At 37.0% G+C, this 26,250-nt stretch overlaps 1 protein-coding gene across 1 annotated transcript; it reads left to right on the top strand.

Moving 5' to 3' along the window:
- Positions 1–13,465: 13,465 nt before the first annotated feature.
- Positions 13,466–25,375, top strand: SLC7A13 (solute carrier family 7 member 13). The gene is given in 7 exon segments (XM_060115718.1): positions 13,466–13,787; positions 13,790–14,063; positions 14,065–14,168; positions 17,972–18,103; positions 22,529–22,890; positions 25,104–25,242; positions 25,245–25,375. Coding segments are annotated over 7 exon segments (1,464 nt in total).
- Positions 25,376–26,250: the final 875 nt, after the last annotated feature.

The raw sequence follows: 26,250 nt of genomic DNA, 5'->3' as shown, positions 1-26,250 counted from the left end.
CCATACTTTCTAGAAGTTCAAGTTTGGGAATCTCAATGGAGGGTAGACTTCTTGCTTTAGAAGCTTCTCTAATGTCCATTCCTTTATTTTCTGTGTAATTCACTTTGATTTTTATCTCAAAGTTCTTATTTTGCCTGAGGCAGAAAACTTAGTCATTTCTAAGTAAAAATATATTCTGTTATTTTCAGTCATTTAATTTTGAAGTTTAATTATATTCACGATGTTCCCCCTGTTTAGTCTTTTCTTACTATCCTTTTTCCTGGGTTGTATTTTTAAATTTTAGGGGCTTATGCAACTCCCACTCTGGGTGATGTGGGAGGGGCCCGATCTCCTGCAGGTCTTGAATTGTTCAATCCTACACTGGGTTCTTACTTTCTATGTAATTTATCCTATCAGACTCTTGGCAAAGGCGAAATATGATGTTTTCTCTAATGGCAGCCTGGAGAGAATGTGGCATTATCTCTGCATCTACTCTGCTTCATAGCACCGGTGATGCCCTGAGCCCATTCTATCCTTTCTGTTTTGAGGATGACCCACAAAGGACCCTTTGGATGTATATCTCTTCATCCCAGTTGTAAGACCATCTGCAAAGGCAACCATGCTTTCTCCCAGTTAACATCCATGCCACAACTGGGACCCAAAGGAACTTTCAGACCCCCTTCTACACTCCACAGGTGCCACAGGTGTCTCTGGAGGATGTGTATATCTCTTTCTCTGTTAGCCTGCCACACTATCATCCCTACTTCCCCACTGAACTGATGTTCTGAGACTCAATTTCCAAGGTGGGAAAAGAAAATTCCCCACATTTCCTACAAGCAATTCTGGTGTCTGAGAATTCAGTTCAATTCTGACACTACATACCTGGAGATAGAATCAAATTTCATAGGTAAAGGGCTGAGTCCCAGAAGACCACTCTCTAATTCAGATGCCAGATGCCAACACAGTTTTTATCTGTATTTGTGACTAATTGGCTGTAAACAAGAGGTTTCCACAACCCTCTCCTTGGGTTCGATTAATTTGCTAGACAGCTAACAGAACTCAGGAAAATCCATTTACTCAGTAGATGACCAATTTATTATATACGAATCAACAACCAGATGAAGAGATGCATAGGGTGAGGTCCCTAACAAAGAAACTTCTGTCCTTTTAGAGCTTGGGGCACAGCGGTATGTGGAAGCCCTCTGAAAAAATCTGTCCCTTGGGGGTTTTAATGGGAAACTCATTACATAGTCATGATTGACTAAATAATTGACCAATGGCAACTGATGCAACTTCAAACCCCTCTCCCCTCCCAGGAAATCAGGGGGTGGGACTGAAAGTTCCAACCCTCTCATCACTTGGTTGGTGTTCCTGGCAACCAACCCCCTTCCTGGGTTGGGATCCAAAAGTCATCTTCATTAACATAAACCCAACTGTGATGGAAAGGGCTTGTTATGAATAACACCCACTTCACCTTTACGGCCCTGAAGACAAGAACTGAGGACGAGAGACCAGAATATTTTAAAAGATGCTCCCATTACTCTTATTCATCAGAAAATTCCAAGAGTTTTGAGAGCCAGGAACTATGCATGAAGACCAAATATATCTGAGAAATATATTTTGGTCATTAGAATGACCAAATATATATACTTCTTATAAATCACAATGTTGCACCCACCGTTTTCCTATTTCCTTGAGGGTGCAGTAGGTTCCCAACTTTCAGAAATCTCAGATGGAAATCAGGGCACAAGTTTCTTCTATTTTTGGTTCCACACCCACACCCCTGCCTCAATCCCCCAGAATTTGACATAGAAGGTACGGCTAAGAGTAGTGTGACCAACTTTCCTGATTTGCCTGAGAGTGAAGGGGTTCCCAGGATGCAGGACTTTCAGTTTGAACATAGAAAGTCATGGAGTTAGTCACTTTAGAAGAGGCATGTCCTCTACAGTGTGCTTAACTCTCTTTTTCCTCTCTAAAGCCCTTACTTTTTTTATTTTTTATTTTTTTTTGCGGTACTCGGGCCTCTCACTGCTGTGGCCTCTCCCGTTGCGGAGCACAGGCTCCGGACGTGCAGGCTCAGTGGCCATGGCTCACGGGCCCAGCCGCTCCGTGGCATGTGGGATCTTCCTGAAGCAGGGCATGAACCCGTGTTCCCTGCATCGCCAGGCGGACTCCCAACTACTGCACCACCTGGGAAGCCCACCATTGTTCTTTTTTAAAAAACTTTATTGAAGTTAGTTGACCTTCAACCATTTCAAGTGTACAATTTAATCATATTTAGTAATTTTACCAGGTAGTGTTACCATTTCCATAAAACAGTTTTAGAACATCTTTTCTTTCCCAATAAGATCCCTCATGACTATTTACAGTTCATTCTTATTCCTAGCCCTAACCTCAGGTAAACACTAATTTACTCTCTATCTCTGTAAACTTGTCTTTTCTACACATTTCATGTAAATGGAATCATACTATCTGTGGTCTTTTTTGTTTAGCTTCTTTCATTTAGCACAATGTTTTTCAGGCTCATCCATGATGTACCATGTATCAGTAGGAGTTGTTCTATTCAATGCTGAATAGTATTTCATTGTACGGATATACTGCATTTTCTCCCTATCTATTCACCAGTTTATGGATGCTTAGATTGTTTCCAATTTTTGATTATTATAAATAATGTTGCTATGAATGTTTTTGTGTAAGTCTTTGTGCAGATATATATTTTCATTTCTCTTGGACTTAGGAGTAGAATTGCTGGGTGATATGGTAGTTTAATGTTTAACATTTTGAGAAACAACTGAACTGTTTTTCAAAATGCCTGCACTACTTTACACTCCCACCAGCAACATAGAAGGGTTCCTGTGTGTCCACATCCTTGCCACATCCTTGTTAATGTCAACATAACATGTTGTTAATGTCAGTCTGTTTTATTAGAGCCATTCTGGTGGACGTGAAATGGTGCTTTTAATTTACATTTCCCTAATGGATGATATTGTTGAGCATCTTTTCATGTACCATTTTTTCTTCATCCATTCCTGTATCTTCTTTCATAAAGGACTGTTCACAAGTTTGACCATTTCTGATGGATTATCTTATTATTGAGTTGTCAGCATTCTTCATAGGTTCTGTGTATAAGTCCTTTATTGGGCATGTGTTTTGAAAATATTTGCTTCCTATCTATTGCTTGTCTTTTCATTTTCTTAATGATGCCTCTTGAAGTGCAAAGGTTTTAAACTTTGATGAGGTCCAATTAAATAATTTTTAAATTTTATGAATCATTCTTTTTGTCTTTCCCTAACACAAGGTCTTTCCCTAATACAAGATTTTCTTTTACATATTCTTCTAAAAGTTTTACTGGTTAACTTATTTATTTATGTTTTTATTATTTATTATAAATAAATAAGTTATTTATTTAACTTATTTATTTGTTAGAGTTAAAATCCTACATTCAAGTATATAATCCATTTTGAGTTAATTTTGTGTTTATTCTGAGATGAAGTCTATCTTTTTGTGTGTGGATCTAATGGTCCCAGCACCATTTGTTGAACAGACTATTCTTCCCCCCTCCCCCCCAAGTTGATTTGTTTTGGCATCTTTGTAAAACAAATCAGTTGACTGAAATATAAGGCTTTATTTCTGGGCTCTCAATTCTCTTCCATTAATCTGTATACGGTTGACCTTAAACAACACAGCAGGTTAGGGCCACTGGCCCTCCTCACATTTGAAAATCCACATAGAACTTAGAGTCTGCCCTCTACACCCAAGGTTCCTTAACTGCAGTTCTACATCCGTGGATTCAACCAACTACAGATTGTGTAATATTGTAGTACATACTGTTGAAAAAATCTGCATATAAGTGGACCCTCACAGTTCAAATCTGTGTTATCTAAGGGTCAATTATATTTACATGTCTATATGCCAATACCAGACTGTCTTGATTACTTTAGCTTTTATAGTTAGTTTTGAAATTAGGAAGTGGAAGTTCTTCAACGTTGTTCTTATTTTCAAAATTATTTTGGCTATTAGGTGTTTTGCATTTTCATATAAATTTTTGACTTTGTCAATTCCTATAAAATGTTTTTTGATAGGGATTGTGTTGAATCTATAGATCAGTTTGGGAGAGAACTGCCATCTTAACAATATTGAGTCTTCTAATCCATAATCATAGAATGACTATTTATTTAGGTCTTTAATTTACTTCAGCAAAGTTTTATGATTTTTAGTGTATGCTTTGCACTTCTCTTGTTAAATATATTCGTAAGTATTTTATTCATTTTGGTGCTATTGTGAGTGAAATTTTATTCTTAATTTTGCTCATGTATCAAAATACAATTGATTTTTGTAAATTGATGTTGTATCCAGCAAGCTTGTTGTACCTTTTTAAAAAAATTAATGGACTTTATTTTTTAGAGCAGTTTTAGATTTACAGAAAAATTTAGCAGAAAGTACAGAGAGTTCCCACATACCCCTCCCCCCCACCACTCACCTCTAACCCTTCTACACAGATTACTCTATTATTAACATCTTGTTAATATGTTATTTAATACTAAAAATTGGCTTGCCATGTGATCCAGCAATTGTTGGATCTACTGTAAGAAATACATTTGATGAGCCAATATTGATAAATTGTTATTAACTGAAGTCCATAGTTTATATTAGTGTTCACTCTATGTTGTATATCCTATGGGTTTTTGCAAAGGCATCCACCATTACAGTGTCATACAAGTTGTTTCACTGCCCCCAAATTACCTGTGCAACACCTGTTCATTGATCCTTCCCTCCTTCCAAATCCTTGGAAGCCACTTGTCTTTTTACTGTCTCAGTAATTTTGCCTTTTCCAGAATGGCATTGCTGTGAAGTTAATAAACATTAAATTAGGTTTTGTTGAGTCCTGTGATGGCAGATGGTGAGCCCTGGTTCAACAAATGACCACAAGGGAATTGAAATAGAGAAGTTTATTGCTCACAGGTCCTGGAGAAAGTACACAGCATATGTTGAAGGACCACATGGGGAGGTCAAGGCATGGTGTAGGCAGAGAGAGTGACAGGATGTGGGACATGTGCCTTTATTAAGGTCCATGGGTGGAGTGCTTTGGGGTTTCCAGGCTAAGTCATATTGGTCAATTCAAACCAAAAAGAGTAGGGCTTTGATAAGCTCCCCAACTGTCTTATCTAAGGGGTACACAAGGGGAAGGCTCTGGGAGGAGGGGTGACTGTTTATCACAAGGGCTGTTGGGGAAGTCATACTGAGAACTTACGTTTACTTGTGACTGCAGGCTGTTATCTGGGCAATGTTCTTGCATGAGGAGCTAATGCCAGTTTAAGACCCCTGCAAGTTTCTTGACCCAAAAAATGGATGCCAAGGCTGCAATACCATGGAGTAGCTTAGCTAAATTCTCAACAGTTGGAATCATGTATTATGTAGTGTTTTTGAATTGGTTTCTTTCACTTAGCAATATACATTTAAGGTTTCTCCATGTCTAATCAATTCTTTTAATTGCTGCATGGTTTTCCATTGTATACCACATAACAATGCTCCGTTGATATACCACAGATGTTTATTCTTTCACCTCTAAAGGACATCTTGGTTGCCCTCAAGTTTTAGCTAAGTTATGAATAAAACTTCGTGGGCAGGTTTTTGTGTGGAGATAAGATTTCAACTCATTTCGGTAAATACCAAGGAGTGAAATTGCTGGATCATATGGTAAGCCAATGTTCAGTTTTTAAAGAAACTGTCAAATTGTCTTCAACGTGGCTATACCATTTTTACATCCTCACCAGCAATAAATGAGAGTTCTTTTTTTTTTTTTTTGCGGTACGTGGGTCTCTCACTGTTGTGACCTCTCCCGTTGCGGAGCACAGGCTCCGGACACGCAGGCTCAGCAGCCACGGCTCACGGGCCCAGCCGCTCCGCGGCATGTGTGATCTTCGCGGACCGGGGCATGAACCCGTGTTTCCTGCATCAGCAGGCAAACTCTCAACCACTGCGCCACCAGGGAAGCCCCATAAATGAGAGTTCTTATTGCCCGACATCCTTACTAGCATTTGGTGCTGTCAGTGCTGTTGTCAGTGATTTCAGCCATTCTAACAGGTGTGTAGTGGTACTTTAATTTGCAATCCTCTCATGACATATGATGTGGAGCATCTCTTCATATGCTTATTTGCCATCTGTATATCTTCTTTGATAAGGTATCTGATCAGTTCTTCTGCTCACTTTTTAATTGGGTTGTTTGTTTTCTTAATGCTAAGTTTTAAGAGTTCTATATTTTGGATATTTTGGTACCTTACCAGATATGTATTTTGCAAATATTTTCTTCCAGTCTGTGGTTAGTCTTTTCATTCTCTTAACAGTGTCTTTGCAGAGCCAAAGTTTTTAAGTTAGGAAAAGTCCAATTAATCACATTTTTCTTTCATGGATTGTGTTTTTGGTGTTGTGTCTAAGAAGCCATCACTAAGCCAAAGGTCACCTAGGGTTTTTCTTACGTTGTCTTTAAGAGTTTTGTAGTTTTGTGTTTTATATCTAGGTCTATGATATATTTGGGTTAATTTTTATGAAATGTGTATGGTCTGTGTCTGAATTCTTTTTTTTTTTTTTGCATTTGGATGTTTAGTTGTTTCAGCACCATTTGTTGAAAAGATTCTTTTTTCTCCATTGAATTGCCTTTGTTCCTTCGTCAAAGACCAGTTGACTGTATTTGTGTGGGTCTATTTCTGGGATCTCTATTCTGTACCTTTGATCTATTTGTCTATTCTTTGGCCAATACCACACAGTCTTGATTGTTGTAGCTTCCTTCTGTTTTTGATTTCTAATTTAACTCTATTTGTATGACAAATCCATTTAAATTTATTAATATTTATTTCATGACTTAACATATGATCTATCTTGGAAAATGTTCCATGTGTGGTTGAAAATAATGTATATTCTGCTGATGATGGGTGTTAAGTGGGTTGATATTTTTTAAGTTGTATAAATTCTTTTTGATTTTTGTTCCAGTTCTTCTATCAATTTTTGAGAGCAACTATTTTTTTCAATTCTTTTTTTTTTCTTTTGGTCATGCCGTGCGGCTTGTGGGACCTTAGTTCCCCTATCAGAGATCGAAACCTGGCCCTCGGCAGTGAGAGCCCAGAGTCCTAACCACTGGACTACCAGGGAATTCCCGAGAGCAACTTTGTTGAATTTTCTCTTTTCACCTCCAATTCTGTCAATTTTAGTTTCATATATTTGGGACTCAGTTATTAGGTGCTTATAATTATTATTTATTCTTGTAAGTCAATCCTTTTATTGCTATAAAATGTTTCTCCTATCTAGTAGCATTTTTTAAAGTCTATTTGTCTTTTATTAGTATAACTCCTCCAGCTCTTTCTTGGGTACCATTTGCATTATGTATCTTTTAACTTATTTGTGTCTTTGAATCTAAGTGTCTCCTATATACCACATATAATTGGATCATTAAAAAAAATTCCATCATGCCTGTCTCTGCATTTTGGATCAGAGCATTTAATTATTCACATTTAATGTAACTGCTGATAAGGTAGGATTTATGTTTGCAATTTTCCTGTTTGTTTCCTATATGTCTTTTTTATTCCTCTGTTCCTCCATTACTACCTTCTATTGTGTTAAGTAGATATTTTCTAATGTACCATTTAAATTCTCTCTTTTTCTGCTTACTCTTTTTTAAAAGTTATTTTTTTTTTTAGTGTTTGTCCTGAGGATTACATCTGGCTCCTTAACTTAAAGCAATCTAATTTAGATTACTATTAACTTAATTTCAGTAGCATACAGAACCTTTGTTCTAATGGAGAAGAATTTTGCTGCATTCCATCTTTTTTCCTATCTGATATTATTGTTATATAAATTATATCTTTAAACATTATAAGACCATCAACACACATTTATATTAATTGCTTTATACAGTTGTCTTCTAAATCAGATAGAGGAAAAAAGTTTCAAAAATTGCATTTGTATTGTGTTTTATATTTATCTATGTAGTTATCCTCACTGATAATCTATTTCTTCATGTGGATTTGAGTTACCATCTAGCATCTTTTCATTTGAGACTGAAAGATTCCCATTAGAGCTGGTAGTTGTGAATTCCCTCAGCATTTGTTTATCTTGGAATATCTTAATTTCTCTCACTATTTTGAGGAATAGTTTTGCTGAATATAGAATTCTTTTTTTTTTTTTTTTTTTTTTTCTTTTTGCGGTATGTGGGCCTCTCACTGTTGTGGCCTCTCCCGTTGCGGAGCACAGGCTCCGGATGCGCAGGCCCAGCGGCCATGGCTCACGGGCCCAGCCGCTCCGCGGCATATGGGATCCTCCCAGACCGGGGCACGAACCCGTATCCCCTGCATCGGCAGGCGGACTCTTAACCACTGCGCCACCAGGGAGGCCCTGAATATAGAATTCTTGATTGACAGTCTTCCCCCCTCCACCCCCAGCACTTTGATTGTATCATTCCACTGCCTCTGGCCTCAATATTTTCTAATGAGAAGTTAGCATTAATCTTACTGAGAATTTCTTATACATTATGAGCATTTTTCTTTTGATGGTTTCAAGAATCTAAGTTTGGTTATAATGTGCTATGGACTTATTTAAGTTTATTCTATTTGGGGCTCTTTGGTTTTTCATCAGTTTGAAAGGACACTAGTCATGCTGGATTAGGGCCCACCCTAATGACTTCATTTTAAATTGATTACCTCTGTAAAGACCCTATTTCCAAATATCATCACATTCTGAGGTACCAGGTATTGGGAATTAAACATGTCTTTTGGAGTAACACAATTCAACCCATAATATAAACTTTATAGAATTAGTCTAGGAAAGTGATTAAGCACATACACACACACACACACACACACACACATACACACACCAGCAGCAATAACAACAATAACAACAAACTTTGGGGAGGAGGGATCTGATTTCCAGAGTTGCCACATTCACATTATCTAAAATGTCCAGTTTCAAAAAATATTTTTGTGACTCATGAAGAAACAAGAAAGGCACAGAGGAAAAAGAACATATGAATACACAGGAAGAAAAGAGCATGTAACTGGAGTCTTGCACCTGCAAACCAAGAAATTGTGTGGATTGCCAGAAATCACTCAAATTTGGATGAGATGAGGAGGAATTCTCACCTAGAGATGTCAGAGATTGTGTGGCCCTGCTGAGATCTTGATTTTGAACTTCTAGCCTCCAGAACAATAAGACAATAAATTTCTGTTGTTTTAAGACACCTCGTTTTTGGCAGCCCTGATAAACAAATACAGTTTGTATTCCCTAGTGTGCAACCACTGTATTCTCTACTAGGTGGGCTTAGTAGTCAGCTAATGACTGATCAGAGATTCCCATAAATACTTGGGGCCAATAAGCCTTCCAGTCTTTGCTAAGGAGCTGTCCGTGTGGGTTGAGGCACTCCTTTTATGCTCAGGCAAATTACTAGACTAACTTACACTTCATTTCCGGTTTTCACAGGGCCTCAGTGTCAGCCAGAGGTGAGAGCTTGGAGCCCTGTTAGGTCTTTCCTGGGCATTTATACAGCCCTGAATGTGCACATGGCCTTCTAGATATTTAAGAATATATAAGCTATTTCCAAAGGCCCTTCTGGACATTTCCTATTTTAGGCTGGATTTTTTTTTCCCCTGAACTGGCATTGCTGCCTTAGGCTGTTGCTGTGTTCAACAATTGTAGTTGATTGCTTGAGTTAAATACTCTGCTGAGAGGGATTTTTCCGAGCCCTGCATATGGGGTTTTTCAAGCAGCCAAGAGATAAGTCCAGTAAGAAGAATGCTCTGGAGATGGTGCTCTTGGAGGAGCTCCTGGTTTGCTCCTTTTCAGTGGCTGCAACACTGTTCATTTTTACAGCTACAATATGTCAGGGCTGCTGGTTTTCAAGACTAGTTCAGAGTTAGGGGAAGGAGGATGGGAACAGGCCAAATTTAAAAATCCACAAACTCAACTATTCTAATGGAAGTTCAGAAGTTTTTCTTGAATAAATTCTCCCTAGATTGAGGCAGGTCTTGGGTTAGTTTCTAAAGTACAGAAAAAGATGATTTTGACAAAATTTTCAGTATTTTGTTGCTTTTATGGAAGAGCAGACATATAGGGATCCTCAATCTGACATTACATATATTTTAAATCAGGGCTACAAAAAGTAAAATTAGACATTAAGAACATGAAGTAACACAGGATTGGAGGCTTATGAATTGGACAAGTTCCTTTACCTCTGTAAGCTTTTTATTGCATATCTGTACAATTGAGGTAATGATATACACTCAACAAGACTGACACCGTTAGGTCTGCCTTCATGACAGATCTTCTCTTACAAGGGCAATTATAGAAAAAGAAAAATAATGAGCAACAGAAAAAACACTGTAAACCCTTCAGGGTGGCATCTCGCTGCAAAATTTAGTCTTTTGAAATGTCTCTTCTCTGCTGTTCCTAATCTTCTGTTTCTTAAGTCATGTGTGAAAAGGCATGGGCGTGGCAGTTTCTCATTTAGCTTTGCAGAGTTTCTGTCTAAGGACTGAGCTCACCTACATGCTATGTGGAAGATAATTCTCTGGGCATTGGAGGTGCTATGCCAGTGAGCCTAATATTGGATGACTTACACATTTTCCCCTTTGATGGAGTAGCCCCACATAGAATCTTCAAGAATACCCCCCTTAAAGTAGGGGTCCCACTTCAAAGAGTGTTTCCCCTGAGTTTGGAGAATCTCTGATACTCCTGAGAAAGCCAGAAATGCGAGTTGATATTCCAGCCCAAGTTTCTTGTTTTATACTCTTAGTTTTCAGTGTCACAGATATAACCTGAATACTATTAAACTCCAGGGATGCATGAAATGCCATAACCTTTTGCTCCCTGTATCAATTAGAGCAGCAGAACCACTAGGAAATTGTATCTACATCTACATCTATTTCTATATCTATGTGTAGATCTATCTATACCTATTTATCTTTATTTCTTTATCTGAATCTCTATTTCAATCTCTATCTATAAAAACTAAAAGGATTTTCTTAGAGATTGACTTTATGTAATTGTGGGAGCTGATTAAGTAGTCTCTATTAAGGCTGTTGTCCTCAAGTCTGCTGCTGGGAAGCTGAAGTTCAAGTCATCCAGAAGGGGTGATGCATGTAAAAGTGAAGGAAAACAAGAACAAGCTGGAGCCTACAAAGATGAACTGAAATCTGCCAGTTTTTATTACCACTAACCTTGATGGTGTGGACATCTTGCAGAAGTTGGGGCCCTTCTTGGTGGAACTAAACACATACCAGACCCAGAAGTTGAGCAGCTGAAGGAGGATCTTGGTGAAGGTGGAAGAGTTACAGACTTACCGTCTCATGCTAGAGAGATAAGCCAGCAGATATATGACAATTACAGCAAAGGGGTGGGCCATCATGTATAACACAATGTATATTGTAAAAGAAAAATTGCCGAGAATGCTGGTTACAAATGGCAAGGCAGATTTTATTCGAGCTACTGTCATAGGGGAAAGGGACTTCAGTCTAGAAATGAACTTGACACCAAATACAACAAAGACACCTGGGAATTTATAGCCATGCGCAGAGTGAGGGAGTCAGTGAATGGAGAAGGACTAAGAGGAACTTGATTAGATAGCAAGGGTGTGGGTATTCTTGCTAAACTGTGCTAAGCAGGCCGTGGATGAAGGCTCAAATGAGCCTGATTAAGTTTGGTCAAGGAGGACTTCCTTGTCAGTGTGAAACATCAAAGTGACTGCTGTTTCGCTTCTGCTTTCTAAATCTCACACAAGAATCTTCCTTATGGTCCATTCTAACTGAGAAATTTGGGAAATGTAGTTTAGCATAACCAAATGTGTAGTTCATACACTACAAAGCTACCACACTGCTATTTGGGAGCCATAGTTCTTTCTCTATGTTCTTTCTTATCTTCCTGCTGTGAAATCCAAGGCATGGGTCGTGGATTCACTCACTGTCTTTCCTGAAAGTAGGTAGGTGGGAGATTGATTGACAGGACGTTGGCTAACTCTGCCCCCTGCTTCTACTTTGTTTCTTTTTTTCCATGAGTTAAATTATATTTTACCCTCTTTTAAAATATTTTATTGTGATAAGTACCTAACATGGGATCTATCCTCTTAAATTTTCAGTGTACGTTATTGTTGACTGTAGTTATAATGCTGTACATCTCTAGAGCTTACTCATAGCTGAAATTTTATGACTGTTGATTAACAACTACTCATTTCCCCCCTGGACTCAGCCCCTGGTAACCACCATTCCAGTCTTTGACTTTATGAATTTGACTATTTTAGGTATCTCGTATAAGTGGAATCACGCAATACTTGTCTTTCTGTGTGTGGCTTATTTCACATACTGTATTTCTATTTTAAGGTGAGCTTTCTGGTCTCCTTCCCTCACTCCTAGGTCCTTCTCTCTGGGATAGGATGGGAGGCATGCTTTCATTTGGGTAGTGAACTCGCTCATGTTTATTTGGATCTGTACAATATTATTACTGGACTTTCTGGCGGATCAGATGCAATCTTCAGAAAATAGCCAGTTTACCCACAACCAAAGCAAAAACATAAACAATTTCATTTTCATTTACTCATAAAGGATAATTTGGAAATAATTTACTTCCGAGGCAGGGGGTGTGCTCCAAGCTTATGAGGCTTTAGAAATGCTCAGGACAACACTTTGCATTGTAGAGTCAACATATATAAGAGCTATTAAGGCTCAGACCTTGCTCAGATGATCAGGATCCTCTTTCCTTCTGTCCATGGGGGTCAGGCCTCATCCTATAGTTCCTGTCCACATCTTTCTGCATGTGACCCAGGAAACCAGAATGATGGCTGTTTAGGGGACAGGCTTATGTTGCAGGGCCTTTCACTCCCTCACCTTGTTAATTGGTTTCCATGAATTGATTAAAGGTAAATACTTGGTTTCTTGAAAGCTTGATGGTAAAAAATGGGAGGAAGAGGGAGTAGAGTAAGTGAGAGGATAGTAACTGAGCTAATTCCTCAGTGTTCATGGGAGGAAGTCAACGGACACTGTCTTAAGTAGAGATATTTAAGAATAAAAGTATTTTCATACTGGTTAGAGTTGTGGAAGCAACCACCAAAAAGAACCCAAACCACATATACTTTTAAATGGTTGTTTCCAGAGAAAAGAACTGGGAATATGTTTGGGAAGGAGTGAAATAGAGCAGGAAACCCCTGCTTTTTGCTGCAATACCCTGTCTTATTGAACTCCTTTTTTTCCATCTGAATGTATTATTTTGATAATAATTTAAAAAAACAAGTCAAACTTAAACCCTTCCAAGTAATCTTACATTATTTCACTCGGATGCATCACATATATTTTGTTAATGATTGAACATAGGCTATATTTAACAACAGTGTAAAAACGGGGCAGCACTCTTTTATTTCAGAGAATCCATGAACATCCTTTCCAGCAACATAGGCAAGAAAATTCAGAAATTATAATTTATATAAATAAAATTTTAAAATTCTTCGATTACAATGGATGCAGAGAGGAAGATACAGCTCAAGAGCGTACTTGGATATTCCTGGGGCACAAGTTTTTTAATTAATATAATTAAATATAATTAATATAATTATGTTAATATAATTGGAGCAGGCATTTTTGTGGCCACCAAAGGGGTATTGAAGTACGCGTGCATGAACGTGGGGCTCTCCCTGTGCGTCTGGGCTGGTTGTGCCTTATTGTCCATTATGACCTCTCTCTGCTCCACAGAGATAGGTATAACCTTCCCATGCTGTGGAGCTCACTACTATTGTCTCAAGGAATGTTTTGGCAACTTGATCTCTTTCCTGAACCTCTGGATAACCTTTTTCTGGGGCCAGGGCTAGCTGCCAGTCAAGCTCCGCTCCTCACTGGGTACAGCATCCAGCCTTTTTATCCCAGCTTCTCTGCTCCAAAGCTGTCAAAGAAATGTCTGGCCCTGGCCATATTGTGGATTTTGGGAATCCTGAATTTTCGTGGTGTGAAAGAGGTGACTTGGCTTCAGATATCCAGCACCGTGCTGAAAATGGCCATACTCGGCCTTATTTCCCTAAGTGGAGTAGTGTTGTTGGTGAGAGGGAGGAAGCAGAATCTAGAACTCCTTCGGTGCTGAGTTTCCAGAAGCCTCCCAGTTTACAGAAGCTGTCTTCCAAGGATATTTTTCATATTCAGGTGGAGGATACTCTATGTATATAGCAGGTAACCAACAATACCTTGAGAAAAGAAATCTCAAGCCATGACTTATTGCATGCCATGTGAAATGCACATCTTTTATTATATTTTGTGTTTCATTTAAAATAAATGATTCAATCTATTTTTTCTTCCTTATTATTTTCTAAATCAGATCAAGATATGCCAGCTCTGCACTTATCACCTACTCTTAATTTTTTCCACAGTTATTCCAAAGTATTTATTTTCTTGAATAACTTCTCTTTTTCAGCTTTCTATTCCGGGACCACAGATATGGGATCTCCATGTAAACCTAGTTTTTATTCTATTAATGGATGAATTCTGGGGTTGTGGAAACACTCCCCTTCCATGAAACTGTGAATCCAAGAATAATCCAAGGCAGACTATTTTTGTGTTATGGGTGGGTGCGACACACCCAGGCTCTTAAGTATTTTTAAAAAGAATAGAATCATAGAAATCCTTGATTGCTCTAAGGCTGGACTTAATACTCTTCCCTTCAATGTCAGGACAAAAGTTTTCTCTCTACTTTCAAAGTCAGTCTCTTCCCTTGAACTCTACCTGTATCCTTTCCCTCTCACCTCCTCAGGAAACTTGCACACTTATTTCATGTTTCTCAAAGTCAACCATTTTATCAGTTTTTTTCTTTGACATTTAAACATGAAGCAGACACTCTACTATTGAACAAATTTTTCCTTTAATCTTAGTACCCCCTGTAGTGATTGATGTGTCCATCATTCATTAAATCACTCGATCAGCAGATATTTTTTTAAACACCGACTATTTTTAAAGTCCTGTATTAGAGCCTGAAGATGAGTAAGATGTATTCTTTACCCCAAAAAGGCTTATAGTCTAGTAGAAGTGGCAATACCTAGATTTTGGCCTGACTTCTGCCACTTACTAGGTTGGCAAGTATCTTTAACTCTCTGGACTTACTTTTTTTTTCTCCTTCATTTGAAAAATGGGCATTATCGCTTAAAGTCACTATAATTCTGTGCCTTATGAGCAAATAATGGCATGATAGTATTTAATAAGTGGCTACAAGGGGAAAATATAATTACTATGGAAATTCAGTGGAAGATAAAATCACCTTTTGCTGTGTCATCAAGTGGAAAAGGTAGCAATTTTCATTGAATCCAAAAAATTCTAGCAGTAGAAAAATCTGAGTGAAGCTGTGGAGACTAGAAGTGTGCAGGTGTGTATAAGACATGGCACACAATCTTGGGTGACTGCAAAAATGCTTTCCATCTGATGGGCTTGATGATAGACACGATTGTTAAGCCAAGCACCTAGAGAGAGGTAGAACAAGATGGCATAGGACTGGAGACAGATGACTGGAGAATGCCAACTTTTAGGCAGTAGGTGGAGAAAGAGGATCTGCTGAAGAAGTCAGAGGAAGTTTAGAGAACTATGAAAGAAAATCACCATGTTTCCAAAAGGGGGTGAAATCAACATGGTGAAATGCTTCAGAAATTGAAGAGTGTGAGAACTGATCAGAAAAAATTTTAAGAGGTCATTGGTGAATTTTGAGCATGAGAGGAAATTTGGCTTTGAATTTAAAAGTGAAGTACTGAGAAAGGAAAGCTATAAGAGATTAGTCTTTTATGAGTAAATGGGTCACTGCAATTTGAGAGGCTAGCATAATGAGAAAAATTTTCTTTTTCTCTCTCTCATTTTGTCTCTCTCTCTTTTAAGGATAGAAGAGATATCTTTGGCGTCTATCTGTGCCAATTTCATCTTGTTCCATTGCCAAAGATGTTTCATTGCTAGATGACTTTGCTGAAAACAGATTAAGAAAATTTGCTAACTTATCAATTATTACAGAATTCTTGAAAACCAGCTAGCAGTAAACAAAAGCTGAAGGAATTTCAGTGTATGCTGGGATTGTTAATTCACTTAATAAATTTTAAGTATAACTAACTTCTAAGTAACACTTTTACCAGTAAAATAATAATTTGTAGGCAGCTGACTTTGCCTACCATAGGAACAGCTATCTTTTAAGTTCAAAACCAAGGATATTCATTACCTGTCTAGCTATTATATTGTATATTATATTGTATTATATTCTTATATCCTCCATAACAATCTAATACATAATGAGAAAGAGCAAAAGGCCCAGAGGAAAGTACAGGTAATCATAAAAAGTAGCCCTTCTGCTTGCCCAAAAGCTTTAACTAATAACCGTAGTCATTAATAAGTTATTAAGTGCTAGGCATTTGATTGGAATTTTATTGTCTCTGTATTTTCCATTTCCCCGATATACAGGTAAGGAAATTGAAATCTTGACAGGCAATACATTGTCCAGAAGCCCATAAATAGTTAAGTGGTTCAGGCAGCATTTAAATGAGAGTTTCCTAATTCTTTACTCATCAAGTACTTAATCAGCTCATATTTGTGTATGCCACGGGCATTACATTCAACCTTTGGGCAGATGCAGATGGAAAGAATCTGACATTTGTCAAAGGACAAATATTTATTAGTCAGAGGGATTTAGCTTTAAGTAACAGGAACCCACACACATTAGCTTAAACTAGCAAAGGGGAACTTGCTGCAAGAATAATGCTGTATTTCAAGGAAGACCTGAGCAACCAGTCTTCAGGAACAACAGGAATTAGGGAAGCTCTAGAACTTAAAAACTAGAGATATTAGCTGGATTTTTGTGCTTCCATTACGTGCTTCTTTCCTGATTCTCTCAGTTTTGTTGACATATAGTTCAAATTCTTGAAAGAAATCTTCTCGTGTACTGGCAATGATTGGCTTCCAGTGAGTCAGAGGTCTGTGCTTGGTCCTATTACCTATTACCGGGGCACAGAGTCACATTGTGTACACATAGTTATAATGTTCAATTCTTTATGTCAGGGATAATTCTCAGAGAACGGTGAGACTGGGGAAAATGGTGTCACAAATGGGACAATACTTGAGAATAAGACTATCCTGGAAAATCATTATATATGATGCTAAATCACAACGTCTTTTCTGCACTTAATATTGGCATAAAGGGAAGGTAAAGAGACTACAGGGAGAGAGTATTTATGACGGACTCATTTACTCTTTTCACAAATGCTATGAGAATGTATAATAGGACAATTTTGTTAGACTAAGAGATTTTTAGCTCTTATTTTCCCAGAAGGAGTTATGATTGCTGAAGGAAGGGTAAGTGTCAACTAGGCAACTGGAAAAGGAAAGAACATTCCACGTGAGAGAATGGGCTGAGGGCAACAAGGAGCACGACACTTTTGAGAAACTGAGAGAAGACCAGTGTGCATGTAACACGGAGAGCAAAGGGGATCATCAACTTGTCATATACTGTATTCTCACAGCCCTTTCTCTCTTTTCACATGGACGCTTACCACAGTCACTATTTTAACTTTTCTTTAGGTGATTATTGAATTAATCATAGGTCCTCTTCTTAATGTTGAGCTTCATGTTTGTTTTTGCTCACCACTGTATTCCCACTACTTAAACTCATTACCTAGTACCTAACAAAGGAGACTGAAAACACAGGTAGACTCCAAACCTACAGGGTCTTAGGGGCTAAGCTTTCATTTTCATTCTTGTGCATTTCTTCAGAAATTTTACCATCTATGGGGGAAATGAAAACATTAACCCCCTTTTTTTTTCATTTATCACCAAGCTCTGAAGGAAGGTGTATGTGTAGCAGTTCCTACTGTGTGTGTGCATGCGCGTGTGGTGGTGGTGGTGGCTGGGGCGGATAGGAAGAGTCCAGCCTAACACTTGATACATGAAGCAATTTTAAAGGTTAATTTAAGGCATAAGTTTTACCAGTTGTGATTTTGCTCTTTTGCGTGTTATAGGGGAGCTGAAGCAACCCAGGAAGACAATTCTAAAATGCATATTTACTGCATTCCCTCTGGTGACTATTGTTTATTTACTGGTTAACATTTCCTACCTGACTGTTCTGACACCCAAGGAAATTCTCTCTTCAGGTTTGTACGTAAATAACTAAGGCAATAAATAATAATAATAAGGACAGTTCTGGTCCTTTTAGCATATGTAAGTATCATTTTACCAGTTGAGACTGCTGTTTGCTTTTCATTATTTTATAGAGTCAACTTGTAATTTTTGAAAATAACAGAGGGGCCAAAGAGCATGATTTGGCTTAGAAATGAGTTTCACATTTAAGCATGGTAATGTGTTTTCTGATAACATGGAAAAGTATATATAATGATGGCATATGGTGCAGACTGGGTTCAAAATGTTAGTATTCCTTTCATGATCTCTTCTCACCAGAGTGACACTGTGTAATCAGTGCTTATAATATATATAATACATATATTATATCTACTAAAAATTTCACAACATGAATTTTCCAAATATTCTTCTAGGTGAAGTAAAGAATGATAAACTTGAAATATAGGACATTAGCAGTTAAAAGAATAGATGTTAATGGTCAAGTGATATACATAGTTAATATGATTAACATGTAATATAATGTTGTTATTTACCATAAATAACTCTAAAATTTATAGTGGCAAAGGGTCCTGAACATATTGGAAATTTGACTAAAAGATAACTATTTTAGGGCCCTAGTTGTAGAATAAAAAATAAAAGAATAGGAAAAGCTTAAGGAAATAAACATACATTTAAAAGTGAGTAACAGATTCAAGGAATAAAAGGAAATTTGGAAAGAAACGAGGAACAGGAAATATGAAAGACCAGCAATTTCCTCAAATCAGCATTAAACGTTGAGTTATCAGCCAGTACTTTTGGGACTAATGTCTTTTGAGTAGCTATTACTGTTTTGGTAAATCTTTGGGGCACTGGGAATAAATCTAAGGGAGGTTTAATATAAAAGTCCTAACACACTTTGCCTCAATTCTTGTGTTACTGCCATGTAGGAAGCTGTCATATGCATGGTATCAGTGTTGATTCATAGTGGTCTAGCTCTGTTAGGGAGCTGTACCCTAGAAATAGTCAAGATTCTGAGTATTTGTGGGAACAAACCAATTGCTAAATTGGACAAAGACAAGTAATGATTTATTAATTACTTTGATTATGTAGAAAATAAATTTATGAAACTAGGTACAGGTGTGGTCTGGGCTGTTGGTCAGCTGGCTCAGCTGTAATGGCTCACTGAAGCTGGCATCTGTTTTGGCCAGTGCTCTGGCCATACTCGTTGTTAAAAATGATGAATATCTCTTCTGGTGTGTCATAACAGTTGCAGCATTTTTGTGGGCGGTATACTAGTTTTGGCATGTATGGAAGACACATGAAGTGTTTTGACTATAATTGATACAACTCTTTCAGACATATCATCCTTAGATCTTGTTTAAATTCTGAAATAATATTTTTGATTTCAAATATTTACCTTTTATTATATTATGAACTTACATTAAAGAAATAATCAGAGCTATACATGAAAAATGTATGTACAGGGACAATCATCATAGCATTACCTATGAGAACAAAAAATTAAGGACCACCAAAATATCCAATAAATTTGAAATAAATAAATAATTTATAGAAATGTATATAATAGACCATCCTGAGATTTTTCAAGATCATATTTTTGAAGAATACTTAAAGTAAAAAGACTGTTTATAATGTAATAATGAGAGCAAAGGCAGGATCTACATTACAATATAAAACACAAAGTATCAATAACTAATTAATAATGACCTGTTGGAACGATATTGATAAACAAATGATTTTTGTTTATTCTTTACTAAATTTTCCAAATATTCTTTAATGAACGGCAAAATTTATATAGTAGGAGAAAAAATTATAAGCAAAAGAAATGGATTCCTAAATTAAGGAATTTTAAGGATTAAGGAGTGAATGTTTTCAGACAAATGGGTATATTTAAAAGACATGACAAGCTACAAAGGGATATAGAGCATCTAGGATGTGTGTGTTTTTCTTAGAAGAAAAAATAGAGTAAGTTCTACAGCACAGTGGGGAAAGCCTGTCCCTCTAGAATGAGGTTTGTGGAAATGTCATAGTGAGGAGTACAGGTTCCTGGCTTTTTCAGTCTGAGGATTTCAAAGTTCCTGAAAGCCCTGCTAACACACCATTGACAGGGTTGCTCCCACTTGGTGTTCTTGAGGGTTCCGTGTCATACTTGAAACTAGAGACTATTGGCATAGGAAAAGATAATCCAAAAGAGTAAGTACATTGTCTGGGAGCAGAGGCTAAGAAGGTTTCTTTGACCAGAAGCAGCCTGCAGATGCTTGGTCAACCAGGCGTGATTAAGTACTTTGAGAGGAAACTGAAAATGTTAGAATCACTTACTAGCAAATTGGTACAATCATTTTTGGAGGGTAATTTTGTAAAGCCTAGCTTATTTTAAAAAGTATATACCTTTTGACTCACAAATCCCACTTCTAAGAATTTACTCTCAGAGGAGAAGTGCACCAACACCTGAGGGCACAAGTGTGTTCATTAAAGAACATTTTTAATGAGTAAAAAATTGAAAACAACCTAAAAATCCACCAATATGGAAATAGTAAATAATTTAAGTTGCAGTTATATAATGGAATACTGAAAAATTTTAAAGATAATTAGATGGATGTATATGTATTAATATGATCAATATATATTCGAAGGTGAAAAAAGTAAGATTAACCATGCAGGAGCACACACATACACACACACACACAAATACATATATGTACACATATACATACCTCTCACAGATACTTATATATGCATAGAACATTTATGAAAGAATATCAAAAAAGATGTTAACAGTAGTTACTTCTGGGGTGTATGATTGAAGGATTGGCAAAGAAAGGGACACATTTTTACTTTATGTGTTTTAGAGTTATTTATTTTACTTTTTATCAAAAGCATATATAATATAATTTTTTAAAGAAAATAAATGACATAAGAGAAGGAATGAAAAAGAAAAAAAAATCACTTGTAAGATAGAGATAAAGATTATGCAGCAGAGCTGAACTAGAACCTCCTCTAATTATAACCAACCAGGTTTGAAAAGGATGGGAAATCAAAGGAGAACAAAGGCTTCACTACTGGAAAGAAGTATTTCTGAAGTGTGTCTGAAAATGGAAAATGTGTGGAGGTACGACTGTTCAGGAGGAATAACCAACAATACCTTATTTAAAATAAATATCAAGTGAGGCAGGAGACATTTTAAAACAAGACCCAATATTATAGAATAGCATTAAAGAGAATAGTGAAAAGAGCACTTGAGGCTATTTGAAAGGGCTTTAAAAAATAGACTTTAAGGAACAGGAACCACTGATGATATTTCAATTTCATCATATTGAAAAAATTTTACTGTTTGTTATAAGCCAGTATGTTGACGTGCTGGAGGCTCCCCTGGAAAACAACTTTGCCATAACCCTGGAGGACCCCTACCCCCAGGGACACAAGATCGTGTTGCACTCTTTCCACTGAAAAACTGAGAATTTTTTTTTCTGAGTCTGAATGATCTATCTTAGCTTATATATCCTACATAATATGAATTGGATTTAGATAGATTCACATAGATTGTGGATAATTGTTTTCACTGATGCCTTTTATATCTACTGACTTATACTGAATTAGCGTTCATAAGATCTCGTCACCTTTAAGTAAAAAAATCACAATATTCTCTAAAGATTGGTCAATACCAAGGTTTCTCAATCTTGGCACTAGACATTTTGGACCATATCATTTTTTGTTGTTTTGTCCCATGCATTGTAGGATATTTAGCAGCATCCTTGGCCTCTACCCACTAGATGACAGCAGTAACCTCCTACCTCCTCAGTTGTGACAACCAAAAATGTCTCCAGACTTTGTCAAATGACCCCTGAGGAGCAAAACCACCTCCCCTGAGAGCCCCTGATCTATAGTTTAGGCTAGTGCCCAAATGTCATAAGTATTTTAATCTGTGTGTAATATATTTTCCCTGTCCATATGGTTTATTTTTATTTCTGTTAACTATTTCAAATTGCACCATGATATGGGAACTTTGTGAGTCTCATTCCTGTGTCAGCAGCATTGCACCGTGCTTTTTTTTCACTCTGACTGTAATTATCAGCACTCTGTAAACTAGTTTTAGTTTAAGCACTCAATCATCCATTCAACAAAATCAATTTATTTCACAAGTATCATTGAAAATTTACTCTATGTCTGTCACTGAATGAAGTACTAGTTTTATAGAAAGGAAATGATCTTTGCCCTCAAGAAGTGAAATTCCTTGTCTATTGGGGAAGACACATAAAATAATAACTGGTTTGACAGAGCTAAAATGGACACATGTATAAGGAAATGAAGTGTGAAATGAAATGAAATTCAAATTTTTAATGACTTTTTAAACGTCCTGCTTTTATTTAAAAATAATTTTTAAAGTTTTATCATTCTCTTTTTAAATACATTTTCTTTTGTGTGTTCTGGTTTTTCTACAGATGCTTTGGCTATCACATGGACGGATAGAGTTATCCCCTCATTAATGTGGGTTATTCCTTTTGGTATTTCTGCCTCATTATTTAGCAACCTTCTGATTAATGTATTTGAATCGTCAAGAGTAATATACATTGCAGGCCAAGAGGGCCAGTTGCCTTTGTTGTTTAACATGCTTAATATTTACTCCTCTCCATTTATGTCTGTGCTACTACTTGTCATTATGGCGTCCATTGCGGTTGTCTTGACAAACCTAATTGATTTGATAAACTCTCTTTATATTGTAGTTTCTATTTGGTCTGCTTTATCAATGACAGGAATACTAAAACTGAGATACCAAAAGCCCAATCTACCTCGACCTTATAAGGTAAAAGTGAGTTTTCGATTTTTTTTCTGTGTGAAATCAAAGATACTGGGTGTAAATGTGTTGGAAGACTATATTCAGAATGTCTACAAGTAGATCTTTTTATTACTAACAAACTGTGAAGCATGTACAGATAATTTGGTCTTAGTTTTAATTTTTATTGGGTAGATTTTACTCAATATAAAATCTCTCAGGTTCTGTTCGGTTTATTAGAGAGAAGGATAGTCCTCTGGACTGTCAGACAAATCATTATGAGTCTTTTCAGCAGAGATTACTTTGTTTAGTTCTGTAGCTAGCTACCACTGCATACCAGTATCTTCCACAGTCAGGGCCAGATTTTGCAGGTGGGAAATAAGAAGAGGCAAGTGCTGCTGTGGGGTCACAAGTTATAACATCTCCTGTCCTGAAATGTCAGCTTAACTTGATCACCAACAAATTCCATCCTTTCAATTCTACTTACATTTAAACTTACTTTCAGTGTGGATGAGGAAGAGTTTCACAGGAGTGCTCTTTAATCATAGAAAAGGAAAGAAGAAAAAACTGGACAGCATAAGGAAACTGTTGGAGAAATGTGGCCTGATGCTTTGGTTATCAGAATAGTAAAACAGGCTTGGTTGGCTCAGCATCATGTTAAAACCTTTGCTTGGATTATCAAAATTATTTCTCTCAGTAATACAGAAGATGGATACTAGTGTTATCCCCATTTTACAGATAAGGAAATAGATCTATAAAACTTGTCACTTGCCCAAGGTCACACAGGATGGAGTGGAGCCAAGATTCCAATCTAGGCAGTCTCTTTAGGATGTTTGTCTCTCACTAAGTGCAAAATATAAGAAAGAACTCTGGGAGGAAGCAACATTCTAATCATCAGCTTTGGTTGACTTACAACCATCTTTTCTTTTCAGTTCCTTCTACTTCCATCCAACCATCCCCTAATTATATCAATTATTGAGAAGCCACTATGATTTGAGTACCTTGCTAGGTATTCTGGGTGCAGAAAGGAATAAGACTTGGCTTCTGCATTCAGGCAGACTATAACCTATCTAGACAGTCAGATGAACCAAAACCATAGTATGATCATTGCTACGTGGTGGCCTCCAGAGTATGCTCAGAAAGTACATAGGGAAGGGGAATCTTGTTTTTTAACGGCTGATCCTCAGTGTCTTCAGACCTAAAATGGGAATAAATAATGCTTACCTCCTAAGAATGTGAGATGTATTAAATGAGTTAAGGCATACAAACAATACAGAGCCACATTGATAGTTATTATTATTTATATTATTATTTGCTATTCATTTGCATCAAAAAGGAAGGCAAGGGTAACCACAGCGTAAGTGGTTGAAATTTGTCTCTAATGACCACAAGAATGCTCTTCTCTCATCTCTCGGTTTTTGGATAACTGATAGTAAGCTCTGAGATGATAGGTTATCTTTCTCAGGGGTATTTTACCAATTAAAAGGAGTTTCTTAATGATTTAAACCCCAAATGAATGACCCTCTAATTAAAAGGTTTAATAAATTGTGACTAGCTGTGTTATACTTTGGAGGTATAGATTCATATCTATCTCTTAAATACATTGCAAGAGTGACTGTCTACTGAATTTTCTCCCTAGGTAGGGTAATGTTTGGTGCAAAACACTTACAATCCTAACAAAAAGCAAGTGCCAAGGATAGGGATTCAAGATTTTTGGCAAAAAGAGCAGCCAAAAAAATCCATAAAAAATAAGGAGAATTGTTTGACCAAAGTTTTTATTTTGATTTGTTTTGTTTTTAATATACTGAGCCTACACAGCCATAATATTTACCTGTAAATATCTACTTGAGTAGCAGAGGGTGTGAGGATACTCTGCGTTATTGACATGAATTTCCTACTTGAGATATTTTTCTGGGAAAATTGTTTTGACTTCCTCTGGGCCTTAGGAACTCCCTCTTAAAGAACTCATGCCTTCTAGGCCAGAAGATGTTTATCCTACTGGCAAATGGTCATGATTATTTTCACTCATGAACAGTCAAATGCTAGATCTTCATTCCCTACAGCCAATACCCTAACAATAAGAATTTTCAGCCTCTTAAATAGTAAGCCAGGTTTATCTAAACTCATGGATAATTTAACCCATTTTCTATCAGTAGCTTATATCTTAGTTTTTGTTTATGTAAATATGTAAGTACCTTAAATGGGTTTTCATATCTAATTAAAAAAAATTTTGCTCTTTTCAGGTGTTTTTACTATTTCTATTGGTAGCAATAGCCATCAGCCTGTGCTTGGTTTTGATACATTTGGTGAAGTCTCCACATATGTATTATATCTATGTGTGTCTCTTTATTCTCAGTGGACTTCTGTTTTATGTACCTTTAATATATTTAAATTGAGGTTGTTTTGGTTTGAGAAGATGATGTGTTACTTACAATTGCTGTTTAATATTTGCATCCCTGAAGTGTCTCATGAACAGATGTCAGAAGTAGAAGTAGGAACTGTGAAAAAAAAATAGCCTTCTAAAAACACACCAAGTTCCAAATAAAGATTAAGCACATAATGGAACATTAATGATAAAGTACTTTCTTTCTTTCTCAAATGAAATAATATATACAGAAGTACACAGGACAGTACCTATCTTTCAAAATCACACAGAATTTGTTATGTGTAATGACACACATTTTGTTTTGCAAAAAGCTTAAGTCTTGGTTTGAATTGATATATTGATGATGTCTTTCCCACTCTTCCATTTTTTCTGCACCCCACCCCTTCTTTACTGAAGTTGTGGTTGTCTTATAATAAAAGTTAACAATTAAAAATAAAAAAGCATGGGAGTTCCCTGTTGGTCCAGTGGTTAGAATTCAGTGTTTTCACTGCTGTGGCCTGGGTTCAATCCCTGGTCAGGGAACTGAGATCCCACAAGCGGCGCTGTGTGGCCAAAAATAAAAAATAAAATAAATAAATAAATAAAATAAAATAAAATAAAATAAAATAAAATAAAATAAAATAAAATAAAATTAAAAAGCATTCTCTTCAAGTTTCCTGAATCCTTCTTTTGGTGTTGATTTGAATATAAAAAATAACCCATTTGGAGAGGGGGCGGAGTCAAGATGGCAGAGTAAGAGGATGTGGAGTTCACGTCTCCTCACAAGTACACAAGAATGCATCGGAGCAGTTCTTGCAGAGCACCTACTGAGCACTAGTGGGGGACCCTAGACACCCACGGGGACTGGAGGAATCTCTGTGCAAATGGGTATGATGTGGGAGGGAAGGAGGGGGTGCAGAAAAGTGGAGGCAGGACAGGACTGGTGCCCCTGAAGGGGGGCTAGGGAAAAGAGATTCCCACACTCAGAGGGCCCCATTCATGGTGAGGGGATCAGTGGGGACAGA

This window comes from Mesoplodon densirostris, chromosome 13, assembly GCF_025265405.1.
Source record: "Mesoplodon densirostris isolate mMesDen1 chromosome 13, mMesDen1 primary haplotype, whole genome shotgun sequence".
NCBI lineage: Eukaryota > Metazoa > Chordata > Mammalia > Artiodactyla > Ziphiidae > Mesoplodon > Mesoplodon densirostris.
Note: the sequence above shows the minus strand (reverse complement) of the source record. Positions and strands in the feature narration are given on the sequence as shown.